We start from the raw sequence: 12,562 nt of genomic DNA, 5'->3' as shown, positions 1-12,562 counted from the left end.
ACTACTTATTCAGTACTATATAATAGTATGATGTATTATCCTAAGAAATGTATCAGTGCAAGGATGGAAATGAGACACTTAAAAATATAATGAGGAAAAACATACTTGAGATAAATGTCACAACAGGACACATCTGGTTTCGAAGTCATATTTTTTCTTCCTGTCAAAGATTATCTGGTGGATCATTAACTGCATGATCTTTATCATGGCAAAGTACACTGAAATGTAATCATTTGCAGAATCACTCTAAAGCTAAATAACTCTTTGAGCTAAAAACCAAGAACATACAGTAGCGGTTTTCTGACAGACAACATACATCAAGGCTCTGGTATTCAAATGGATGTGAAAAATGATTCAGTAAGTATGAATTTGTGCTATTTGCCTATCAGTCATGATGTGTTTGATAAGTATGTAGCTATTTTAGCAAGGCAAATAGTTTGTCTAAAAAACTTAAATATTTAAACATGGTTGAGGTTTGCCGAAGTACTTTACAATATAGTTGTATTTGTTAACATGTGATAATGCATTAGCTAACATGAACTATCAATACTTTTACATTTATTAATATTACTTCATGTTCATTTTAGGATTTACTAATACAATTTTAAAATCAAAAGTTGCAACTGTTAACATTAGTTAGTGCACAAACTACTATACTTGTATTAACTAACATTATCAGAGATTTATAAATGCTGAAAACTATTTTGCTCATTGTTACTTGTTAGCTAATGCATTTACTAATGTTAACATATACAAAATTTTTGTGTTACCAAACATTTAGTCTAAAATCAAACTCGATTCTAAAACATGTTAGCCTGGTTTAGATTTATGTACATGAGTGTTTATGTAAAAGCATTATGGTTAAAATACATTTGCAAGGATTTTCTCTAGAAACAAATAGGGAAGACCGGGACAGTTGCAACATGGGGCAGTTGCAACATGACTTTTTTTTTTTAAAAAGTGCTTTGTTATCCTACGATTGTTTTCTTTAATTCTGGAAGAAGGCAGCCATAATATGTGACCATTCCTTTTCCAACTGTCTCAGTATGCTATTGCAACTGTCCCTTATCAGAATGTGATAATAATAACATCATAAATTTGTAATTGTATGGATTAATAATGAACGCTTTTAGCCATGTGTCTCCCAAAATACCACAGTTTACATTTGATCTGTTCTGTGTTCATGTCAATGGAAATACTTCACAAATGTGGATGTCCCTCTTCCTGACCAATTAAAATCTTAACAGAAGTATTTCCGTAAATTTCAGTGTTTTGATATAAAAATTATTTTTTCTTTTAATGCATGTTTCAACTGTGCCTGTGTACTGTTACAATTGTCCTCTGATATGGGGTCAGTTGCAACATTTGACTTTGTCTATTCAACTATAAATTGTATAACAGGGCTCAACATAAGGACTGCTCAGTTGCTTGGGGCAAGCATGAGAAGACGTTCGGGCCAGTAAAATATTATTGACGCTTGCCCGATCGGGCCAGTGCTTCACACTCAGTCACTAAAAATATATTTTCATCAATGTATATTATTTAACATTTTGGAAGCAGACATTTACTTTGGTAAAACACAATGAAAAAAAAACAATGCAATATTTTGCACAATTTGCTGTCAGTTTACAGGTATATATACTTTGAATTATAATTTTTAAATATGTGGGGCCATTTTTGGCAGGGCAATTGAAAACCTGAACCACTGGCCCGATCAGGCCAGTATACTTTTTTTTGCGTTGAGCCCTGTATAATATCATAGTAAACATGCAGTTGGTAGCTGGCAGACAGATATGGGTCTAAAATTTTGACTTTTTTAATACAACAGGCTCTAAGAAACTGAAGGATAAACAAAAAGTGTTGCAACTGTACCTGCTCTCCAATATAAACCATAAAAACATGGTCAAATTAACTTAACTGGAACGCGCATCTACCCAAATAGTGGTCGTGACGCAATGAATGACGGCCGGGAGCGCGCACGCACTGAAACTGGCGTCAGGGCGCGTCGGTTCATTCTGGTTCTGCTCAGACTGAGCAGTTACAGTCAGTCAAGCGCAGCTGTAAGTACAGTAACAACAGCTAGGACTTTAAACCCGATATTTAACTGTGTGTTTATTGCGTTTGGCCATGTTGTCGACGGCGAACACGGTCATGCGGCGCTTCTCCACTAGCTCTGTGAGTATATTCTGCATTGTCTTTTTTTACATACATATGAACGCATGCAAATGTGCTGTATGGAGCACGGACACGTGCATTCACCATACAACACATTTAATAACGATGCTGACCTGTTAAATAATAACATTAAACGCAGTTTTCACTTGTACGGTATGAGCCTCGTAATTGTCAGCGTGCTGTCAGTTGATATAACCCTGCTGCAATTTTGTTCGCGTCGCACGCCTGTATAAATCGATTATATGAGCATATATACCTATTTAAATGTACAATTGGTAACTGGTTTTATATAAGTTAACTGTTTTAAACTAGTGCATGCCACGTTGCTTTTGGTCGGAACGGAACACGACCAAATTGCGTCAGCGAGAGGGCGAGAATATGAGGGGCAGATCATATTTCTAGTCACACTAACGTTAGTTGAACTGTACTACTAGTTCCCCAACTGTCAGACAACTTCATATCACATGTTCATTGATAATCATTTTGCAGAACTGATTTTACGATGACAAAAGCCACAACAAACTTGTTCAAGCGTTGTTCCGCCTAAGTGGTACTTATTTTGAGTGTTTCTCCAGCCTTTATTTTGGCCTTATAGTGTATAGCACAGTTATTACATTGTAATTAGACCCTAGTCTGCTGAATTTATACTAATGCAGTAGTGTGTCGTGCTGACCCATTGATTTCAATCTCTCCGTGATGCGCATGCGCATGCTAATCGTTTAACTTCCATCTGTTACTTTAATGCTGCGTTCCAGGCAACCTGTAACCCGTAACTCACGACTTCAAAACCACGACTCACGACTTTGAACTGGGAGTACATCGATCTAGTACGAGTTCACGGGTGGGAAGTCACGGGTTTGACTGCCGTTCCAGAGCACTTTCACCGGTAGAAGGTTGTAAAAACACGAGTTACAGGGTGCCTGGAACGCATAGGGTCGTGAGTCGTGGTTTTGAAGTCGTAACTCACGGGTTTAAAAACCTGCCTGGAACGCACCATAATGCATGGGTAATTTTGTCACACAAGCATACATTGGGTGTTACAATAGGGGGGAGGGTGTTAGTATAGAAACAGTGAAAACAAACTGCCATGCTATGTAGTTGGACATATAAACTGTTTTATTTTTTACAGTGAATTAGATAGTTACAAAAATGATTCTGTAATCCAATAATCCCGTTTACTCTCTGATTTTTTCTTACATAGTGTAGTATGTACAACATATGTTGAAGTGTATATATAGATATATAGTTAGCACATACATTGTGTATAACATAGAAAATAGTTAGTATATATTGCATAAAACAGTATATAGTTAGTACATACATTGTGAATTGAATAGTGTATATAGCATAGTATAGTATTCTATACATTGTAGCTGTAGTATATACATTGTGTAGTGTTTTATAGTATTGTTTATTGTAAGGTATGTCCAAGAACTACATTTCTACTATCTTAACATTGCTTGTTTAATAACTTGAAACATTTTTTTTCACAGATTAACTGCCAAAATAAGCTAAAGCTTGCTCTGATTGGCCAGAGCCTGTTTGGACAGGAAGTGTACACAAACCTTCGCAAGCAAGGCCATAAGGTTGTGGGTGTGTTTACAGTTCCTGATAAGGATGGAAAGGCAGACCCTCTGGGTAAGTGTTAGATGAATGGGGGTGGGAGACAGCAGACCAGTGAAAGTTTTTGTTTTTGTGGGGGTGCCATAGGGGGCTGGAAAACCACAGTCACATGTCACAATACTCTTGACATGCTTCAGGAACAGCTGGTTTAAGTGACAGAGGATGGGCCAGTTCTTTAAGGGTGATTTAAGGTTTTGTGTAGGACAAGTTGTAGGCTGTACGTAGCTCTGTGTAGCCCGAAGCGCACCTCTCCCAAAATGTAACAATGCAGCCAGTTTGTTCTACGCAAACGCAAGCGCTGTGATTGGTCCGCTAGAATCCCTCCCATCAGGTAAAAAAATCTGTGTCGCATTTCCTCATACGCATTTTCACTTGCGATGCTAAAAACAAAGATGGGCCAAGTTGAGGAGTGATATTTGATATAACTTAAGCTGTAACAAAGCTGTCTATTTACCTCTATCACAAGCTGCTTCTTCTTTGGCTTTGCCTTGATACTGTGTATACACCATGACATGCCCGGTGTGGAGATTGCCGACTAGCGATCCGCATGTGTAAGTGCACATTGACTCGAACAATGCCGCAGAAGTATGAATGAAAACCGACACAGCCTTTGGCGTCGAGACTATGCCATAGGTCCAACTCAGAAGTATAATGAACCCTTTAGTAACACCAGAGCATTCCTAAACGGCCTTATTTGTTTATGGTTCAACAGTGTGTGAGCATTTGCATTACACATGAGGCACTTTGGGGTCGTGGTACATTTAGAGGCTGTTTACACCTGGTGTTAAGATTGGTAGACACGTGGATGATGCTAAATACACCAAATACTTTCGACCACATTCAGAGGAAAGTGAAAACGCATTCAACCAGATTGCTTTTGGTGTGTAGACACGTATGTGACCGGATGTGTTTCGAGCAGCCACTAAAGACCCCCCCCCACTCTCTGCCTATTGATCTAATGTGATGTAACATTCACATTTTTTTTTTTAATTGCACATGTCTTCGACCTCATCTTCTATGTTTTCTTTAACGTTAGTATGTAATCAGATATAAAGTAGCAACTTAGTGGTCAGATAACACTTCAAACCTGCTCGACAGCCCATCAGTGGTCAGATAGCGCTTAAAACCTGCTCGACAGCCTTGGCTTAAGTCTTAATGTTGATTTAAACCATTGCATTTTTCCCCAAGTAATTTGTCACTGGTTTCGTGTACTTTCAAAACTAGTTTTGACTCGCATTTGGCTCTTAAGCAAGTGTTTATGGCAATATTCAAAGACAGCTGTGTTATCAGTTAAAGCTTTTGGCAGTGTAACCAAGAGGCAAAGGACTGATTTATATTACGCTGACTAATGGATGTAATAAAGTAACTCATCTCTCTTGAAAATTTGCTGTGTAGGCTGGTTAAATTTTTTAGTTTATGAGACTTTTCTGTTTGTAACTGGAGTTTTAACTCGTAGCTTTCTGCATGAAACCGATGTAGGCAATACAATCCAGTATAAATCAGGGCTAGTCCAATGGCATACTTCGGGCAAAATACGGCCCTCCAATCATTTTTATACAGCCCGCCGGTCTTCTTTGTCTGATTTAAAATCAGCGTGGTTACTTTTACCTTTCCACTGTACATGACAAATGACCGCCGATAAACCGGAAAGAGAGTCAGAAAAGGGCTGTGTGGGGTGTCAACCATCTGCGGGTGTGCGAATATCGGATCCAATTTGAGCTTTGGATGCATAAAAAAACTTGTGCAACTAAACTACTTGATAAGCTGACCGGAAGTGATGTATTTCAGTGCGTTCCAATCAAAACACTGTGTGCAAGGTGAAAATTATTAATCCTTTTTTAATTTCACTTTATCAGTCACACTTGAATCCTTTAACTCTTTCACCGCCAGCGTTTTTTTAAAAAAGTTGCCAGCCAGCGTTTTTCATGATTTTCACCAAAGTTTAATGCCTTCCAGAAAATGTTCTTCTTTAAATATATAAAGATACAAAATATACCAAATGAAAGAACAGACCCTCTGCTTTCAAACAAAAAAAAAAAAACGTTTCATCCTACCTTTAGTGGTTCTTTTGCAATCAGCTTTTGAATATGGGTAGGTTTTTGCAAAAACACCATATTTTGAGCAAAAAGCAAAAATAATTCCATTTTTGTGACGGACTTTTCATAGAGATCCCATTCAGAGCGATCTTTAAAACAGACACGGACATGCAGCAGCTTGCCATAGGGCAATACTTCCGGGTTTAAAAAGTTGCGGAAGGGCGCCACCTAGTGGATAATAGCGGTATTGCGGAAAGACGGAAAATCTCGTCATTGGCGGGGAAGCGTTTTCTCTTAATTGACGAGATATCTCGTCAATGGCGGGGAAAGAGTTAAAAACAATTGATTACTGATAAGTAAATGAATATCTATAAATACATACGTAGATTCAAGGCACTTGCCTTGACACAGATTTACAGTTAAACTGAAATTTCATTACAACTGCCACTAGGGGGCAAAGTGCGACCGTCGTGTCTGGATGTAGTGTACAATTCAAAGGCGATTTAGCCTATATATCTTTAAAATATTAAAAAAAGAAAACATGAAGTGCAATTTTAGTCATGAGGAGAAGACTGGCTATATGTTGTAAAAACTTGAAATTTAACAATTCATGAAAGTTAAACAGTTATAAACAAAGTTTAAGAGCTCTACATGAAAATGGCAGTTTTATATATGTATTTAAATATATAAGTAAAAATATAAAAAAGGTGAAAATAGCGGTAAAAGTTTGGCCTGCATCATGTTTACAATTTTAAAATCTGGCCCTCAAAGAAGAGTAGTTGAAGACCCCTGGTATACATATTGACATCCAGAGTAACCTGCAAAACAAGCCAAATACATCTGCACCCGGTTTCACTGAAAAGCTTAAGGCTAGTCCTAGACTAGGGCTGCACGATTTGGGTAATTTTTCCCATTGCGGTTATTCGTGGTAATATTGCGATGTGCGGTTGCGATTATAATAAATGGTATCATGAGTCAACTTGATGGGTTTTAACGAAAATACACACACAGTTTAGTGATAATGCTAAAATGTGTATTTGTAAAACTAGTGTCAGTAATCTTAAATCCAAAATACCGCCATATAACAGACATAGAGTTTTTTTTAGCTACCAGATCACTGTCAATCTCCTCTGCATCCATCTTCGCTCTGGTATTTCTACGCTGCGCACACACAAGTGACGACGCACACCAAACACGTGCATGCCACACATGCACTGCCTTTTTTGTTAGTTTTTCTTTCTTTTTTAAACAGCAAGGAAAATCTTCAAACTGTTATCAGAAAGTTTGTGTTAACAAGTCCACACATTTATTTATTTAATATAATTGCAACATTTTGCTATCATATAATTGCACAGGCTGACATTGCGATTGCGATTGCGATGCGATTAATTGTGCAGCACTATCCTAGACTAAAATATGTTTGAGCTGTCTCAACTAAAAATAACTTGCACTGACAGATCTTGAAATAAGCCAGTGCCATTGATTTGTCTTAAGATACACACCAGTAAAGTCTTTTTCTAAGGCATGTTCATTACAGATGCACTGTAAACCCGAATAAGTTGGAAATACTCAAAAAATTTGAGGTAATCAGTTGCCTCAAATCTTTTGAGTTTTGATGATCCTGATTTTAATTATGCAAACCTTATAAGTTTTGAGTTTCTGGTTCTCATTTATGTTAATTGGACCTAACTGAAAGTACTAAGTAAGTTAACACAAACATTTTAATTACTACACAGTTATATTTTGAGTTCTTGCATATCATACTACACAGTTATATTTTGAGTTCTTGCATATCAAACATTTTAATTACTACACAGTTATATTTTGAGTTCTTGCACCTGAAATATTTCATTATCTAAACTTGTGTAATTTGAGTGCTTGCAAATCAAATGTGTCATTTACTATACTTTTCTATTTGAGTTCTTGCTAAGCAAATTGTTTATTTTCTATATCAAGTTAAATCAACTTCTAAAATCTTTATCAAAATGCTTCAGCAATTTCACAGAAACCCATGACATGTGTAATAAAATTTTGGCAATTTATTTCACAAAAGGATTGCTCCACAGCAAATTTCATACATTTAAACTAGCATGAGACAGTTTGCAAATTTGTGCAATTTACAAATCTGATACAATCTGCAGTCAAAAATTAAAGTCTGTTTAGCAACCCACATAAGTAAAGTTACCCTTTTAATGGGTTCAAGGTAACATAACTGTTTAACAGCATTTAATATTTTCCAGTCAAAAATTAAATTCTCTTAGCAACACAACATACCTTTTAACAGGCTCAAACTGTTTAACAGCATTTTATAAAATGAGAAATGAGCAAGGAATGCTTAACAGCCAACTTCATATATTAACACCACACAGTTGCATTAAACATGACAATTTCTTAAACTGAACCGGTTTGTTAATACAATAACTTGTCAATAAGAACTAAGTAGATACAAGTAAAAAAATCAAAGTAACATCAGTTAGATAACATTTAAGTAACTCTTTTTGTCTTTTGTGTGTGCTGAGGTAGTACAAGTTATGCTTCACATCAACTCGTTCTTTAAGGTTTGCAGGCGAGGAGACAGTTTCCCACCTTCCATGCCAAGCAAAAGTTTTTTGCACAAATACAAATGTTTTTGCAAGTCCTTTAGGAATATGTATGTGAAAAGCATACAGGAATCCAAACAGGACAAGAAAGGCCTCTGGAAGTTGGTTGTGGGTGGTGACCAATTCGTCCTCAAGAACAACAGAGAAATTCACTGGGTCACTATGCATTTGGCCATTAGAGCTGTAACACACAACCGTATATTGCTCCAGTGGCTCTTTCTCAATGTGCACTTCAGAATCTTCAGAAGCTAAAAAATCAGGAACAAAAAAGATTAAGAACATGAAAATGATGCTGCCAGAATTTAGTACATCACTTATTAGGAATTATCCGTTACATGGCTTCTACACAGGTGACTTTTGAGTTCACCGAATGTGTGAAACATGCAGGGGCAATCAGGATACATACATGGAAGTGGACTTATTTTTGAGCAGTGTCTATGTTCTAGTCTGTGGTGTCTGAGGAGGTGGAGTCTTGAACGATTCATCTTTTTACACCCTGCACTCCCAGTCTATCATCTTATTTGAAATCTGAAAAGAAACATTTACATGGTTAAACATTATGATTCAAACAGAAATAGCAAGCAGGATCTAAAAATAAACAGGTAGCAAACGCCCCCTACTGGAATCTTCCAGTACTGCAGTCGCTAAATTCCCTAGCCAAATATGGCATAACCAACCCATCCTCACCCCATTTCGTCAATATTTGACGACACTTGACCATTCGTCATATATTGACGTGAAGGGTATACCTTTCGCGTCATTTTTTGACGAACTGGGGACTTCAATACTATTACGTCCGTTGCATTCTCTTTCCTATTTTATTACCATTTGCGCGTCGGTTTAGGGTTAGATTTACATAATGACATCCCTACCCAAACCTAACTCTAACCCCAACGCCAGGTGACAACTGTTTCTAACCCCAACGCCAGGTGACAACTGTTTAATTTCGCGTACACTGTTTAATTTCGCGTACACTGTTTAATTTTGCGTAATCTAACCCTAAACCGACGCGCAAATGGTAATAAAATAGGAAAGAGAATGCAACGGACGTAATAGTATTGAAGTCCCCAGTTCGTCAAAAAATGACGCGAAAGGTATACCCTTCACGTCAATATATGACGAATGGTCAAGTGTCGTCAAATATTGACGAAATGGGGTGAGGATGTGTTGGCATAACTCACAAAAGACAGCAACAATGTGACAACGCATCTAAAAATATCATATTTACATCACATCTAACTGTTAAACACAATTACGTACATGAAAAGTAAACATAATGGCCTTTAGAATTGATACATTGAGGTGATACTTACAGCACCGGATGAAGCGACCGATCCGTCATCTTGAGGAGAAGAACTCAACGCAAGCAGCTTACGTGAACACGGATAACGTCAGACGCAAAATCTCTAAACTGAGGGATTTTAAGTTGGAGTACATTAAAGAGACAGTTAGTGCAAATTAAAAAACAACATGTATTCATCTAACTTAAAAAGTTTAATTTTTACAAACTCATAAATATCTGAAAGTTCTAAATACTCAAAAAGGTTAATTAATTTGAACTAATTGTAATGATTTAATTTAACAGTACTAAATACAATTAATTACTTTGAGCATTCGGGTTTACAGTGTGCTTAAACAGCTTAATTGAACTAAGACCTAGTCCTGGCTTTAGCTAAGCCTTGTCTGTAAAACTACACCCTGACTAGTTGAGGCCGCTTCTGTTTTGTGACTACTTAAACAATTATCAATGTTCTTCTTTAACAAGTAAATTCTAGGAATGACAAGTGCAACTTACCACCGTAGCCACTTTGGCACCATTTCAGTTAAACTACTTGGTCCCTTGAAACTAATACACCTGTGCCAACACTAGCAGTTAATGAATAATACATTTATACAGTAGATATCTTTTATAAATAAAAAAGCCAAGGTCAATGACTCGAGTACCTCTAATATTGATTTGATAAGCATTCTCTGTTCTTTGAAATGTGAATATAGCAGGTGATATATCACATAGCTTACATAACTGGTCTCTGTCTTCTCTCTGACCTCCAGCGGCAGTGGCGGAGAAGGACGGGACGCCTGTGTTTAAGTTCCCGCGCTGGCGGCTGAAGGGGGAGCCCATCCCAGAGGTGGTGGAGGCGTACAAGTCTGTGGGCGCTGAGCTGAACGTTATGCCCTTCTGCTCCCAGTTTATACCTATGAATGTGATTGACTTTCCCAAATATGGCTCGATCATTTACCACCCATCCATCCTGCCCAGACACAGAGGGGCCTCCTCCATCAACTGGTGGGTCACATGTGTTTGAGATGTACATATAACCTATGATTCAATAAAAAAAATGCATTAAAGTGGTTGTATGCTTATTTAAATGCATGGTCTGTGTTTATAGGACATTAATTGAGGGTGATAAGAAAGCAGGATTTAGTATCTTCTGGGGTGATGATGGTTTGGACACCGGACCCATCCTCCTGCAACGGGAATGTGCAGTAGATCCCAACGATACTGTGGACACCCTTTATAACCGCTTCCTGTTTCCAGAGGGCATTAAGGCCATGGTAACAATGAACATGACACTTTTAAACAAACTACACTTTAATTTTGACTCAGATTGATTTGTAAGATAATGTAATAGTGTAATGTACTCTTCAAAATGTGTTGTGTTCAAACAGGTTGAAGCAGTACAGCTAATTGCGGACGGCACAGCTCCTAAGATCCCTCAGTCTGAAGAGGGAGCAAGTTATGAGGGCATCCAGAAGAAATCCAATGCCAAGGTAAGACGCACACAGATGTACCCTTCCGGTAAAGAGACACGAGAGACCTCTGGTATCTTCTCAAATTGTTTTCAAAAGGTATTAGACTGTTTTTTTAGAGGTTGCATTATATGTAAGCTGCATTACCAATAAGTTTAGGCGTGCATGTGTTGATGTTTTCATATACTTCCTCATTATCTTGACCTCTTTCTTTATCTCTTTCCCTCTTTAAGGTCAATATGACCCAGTCAGCACAGGCCATCCATAACTGGATCCGAGGACATGATAAAGTTCCAGGTGCTTGGGTCAATATCGATGGAAAGGTGCGATTTCTAAACACTGAAACACACACTTCTGTATGCTGATACACACAAGTAAACCTCTCTTAAAAATGCTTGAAACCTCATCCATCACAATGCATTGTAAATCTTGACATGTGAGTGAATATTGGGTTACGCTTAAAGGTTTTTCTATACAATGAAGTGAATGGTGACCACAGCTGTCCGTGGTCTCCATCTACTTTCCTTTTATTTCTAATCATGGATGCTGTGTGCTGTGTTGTGTAGCCCGTAACATTGTACAGCTCATCAATGTTAAGCGGGTCAGTGCCAGATGGTCAGGCAGTAGAGGTGGAGGGGGCATCCCAACCTGGACTCATCACCAAATCAGGGCTTGTTCTTTTCGGGTCTGATGGAAAAGCGGTAAGTCTTCGGTCATTATTGTATTTATAATTTATTTAAATTTTTCTGTACTAAAAAGTCAAAATAAAGAGTTAAGATTAATAGTTATTCATTTTTAATGTCTGTGTAGCTCCAGGTAAAGAATCTGCAGTTTGAGGATGGAAAGATGATTCCTGCATCCAAATACTTCTCCTCAGAGGAGACCACCAGCTTGGAGCTCACAGATGAAGAGAAGAAGATGGCTGAGGAGATCAAGGTGTGTGTGTATAATCACTTTTTACACCATTATATACATACTATTATGTTTAAATACTTTTTATTAAGTTTTACAGGTACAATTACATTACATTAACAACAACACATCCTACCCTTCCCTTCCCCCGCTTACACACGACTTTAAGAAAAAAAAACAAAAAAAAAAAACAAAAAAAAACAAAACAAAAGGGAAAACAACCCTACATAAGAAACATATACAAACATTGAGAGTACAAGTCCAGAATACATATTGAAGTTATTTAAATGGTAACTGCTTTGTGAGAAGAGGAGCGTTAAGGCATAATATTCACATTAATGGGTAGATGCATAACATAGATAGTGAGCTTAATGGCAGTTAATAAGAAAGAAATAATAATAATAAAATAAAATAAAAATACTTGTGTACAAGTATGGAAAGATGGAGCATAAAGAAGGAAGTGTT

The 12,562-nt window shown here is 37.4% G+C and overlaps 1 protein-coding gene across 2 annotated transcripts in view; it reads left to right on the top strand.

Moving 5' to 3' along the window:
• Nucleotides 1-214: 214 nt before the first annotated feature.
• Nucleotides 215-12,562, top strand: part of aldh1l2 (aldehyde dehydrogenase 1 family, member L2) — an 84,137-nt gene continuing 71,789 nt past the window's right edge. The window contains exons 1-8 of one of the 2 annotated variants that reach the window (XM_065265588.1): nucleotides 215-357; nucleotides 3,669-3,813; nucleotides 10,487-10,721; nucleotides 10,825-10,990; nucleotides 11,105-11,206; nucleotides 11,419-11,508; nucleotides 11,752-11,886; nucleotides 11,996-12,121. In XM_065265588.1, the coding sequence (XP_065121660.1) occupies nucleotides 337-357; nucleotides 3,669-3,813; nucleotides 10,487-10,721; nucleotides 10,825-10,990; nucleotides 11,105-11,206; nucleotides 11,419-11,508; nucleotides 11,752-11,886; nucleotides 11,996-12,121 (1,020 nt within the window). In that variant the 5' untranslated portion in view covers nucleotides 215-336. Of the gene's footprint in view, nucleotides 358-1,990; nucleotides 2,176-3,668; nucleotides 3,814-10,486; nucleotides 10,722-10,824; nucleotides 10,991-11,104; nucleotides 11,207-11,418; nucleotides 11,509-11,751; nucleotides 11,887-11,995; nucleotides 12,122-12,562 lie in introns of those variants that run through there. The other variant, XM_065265587.2, reaches the window with a different exon arrangement.

The sequence above is a fragment of the Paramisgurnus dabryanus genome, chromosome 1, assembly GCF_030506205.2.
Source record: "Paramisgurnus dabryanus chromosome 1, PD_genome_1.1, whole genome shotgun sequence".
Lineage (NCBI taxonomy): Eukaryota > Metazoa > Chordata > Actinopteri > Cypriniformes > Cobitidae > Paramisgurnus > Paramisgurnus dabryanus.
This window is presented reverse-complemented; position numbering and strand designations above follow the sequence as displayed.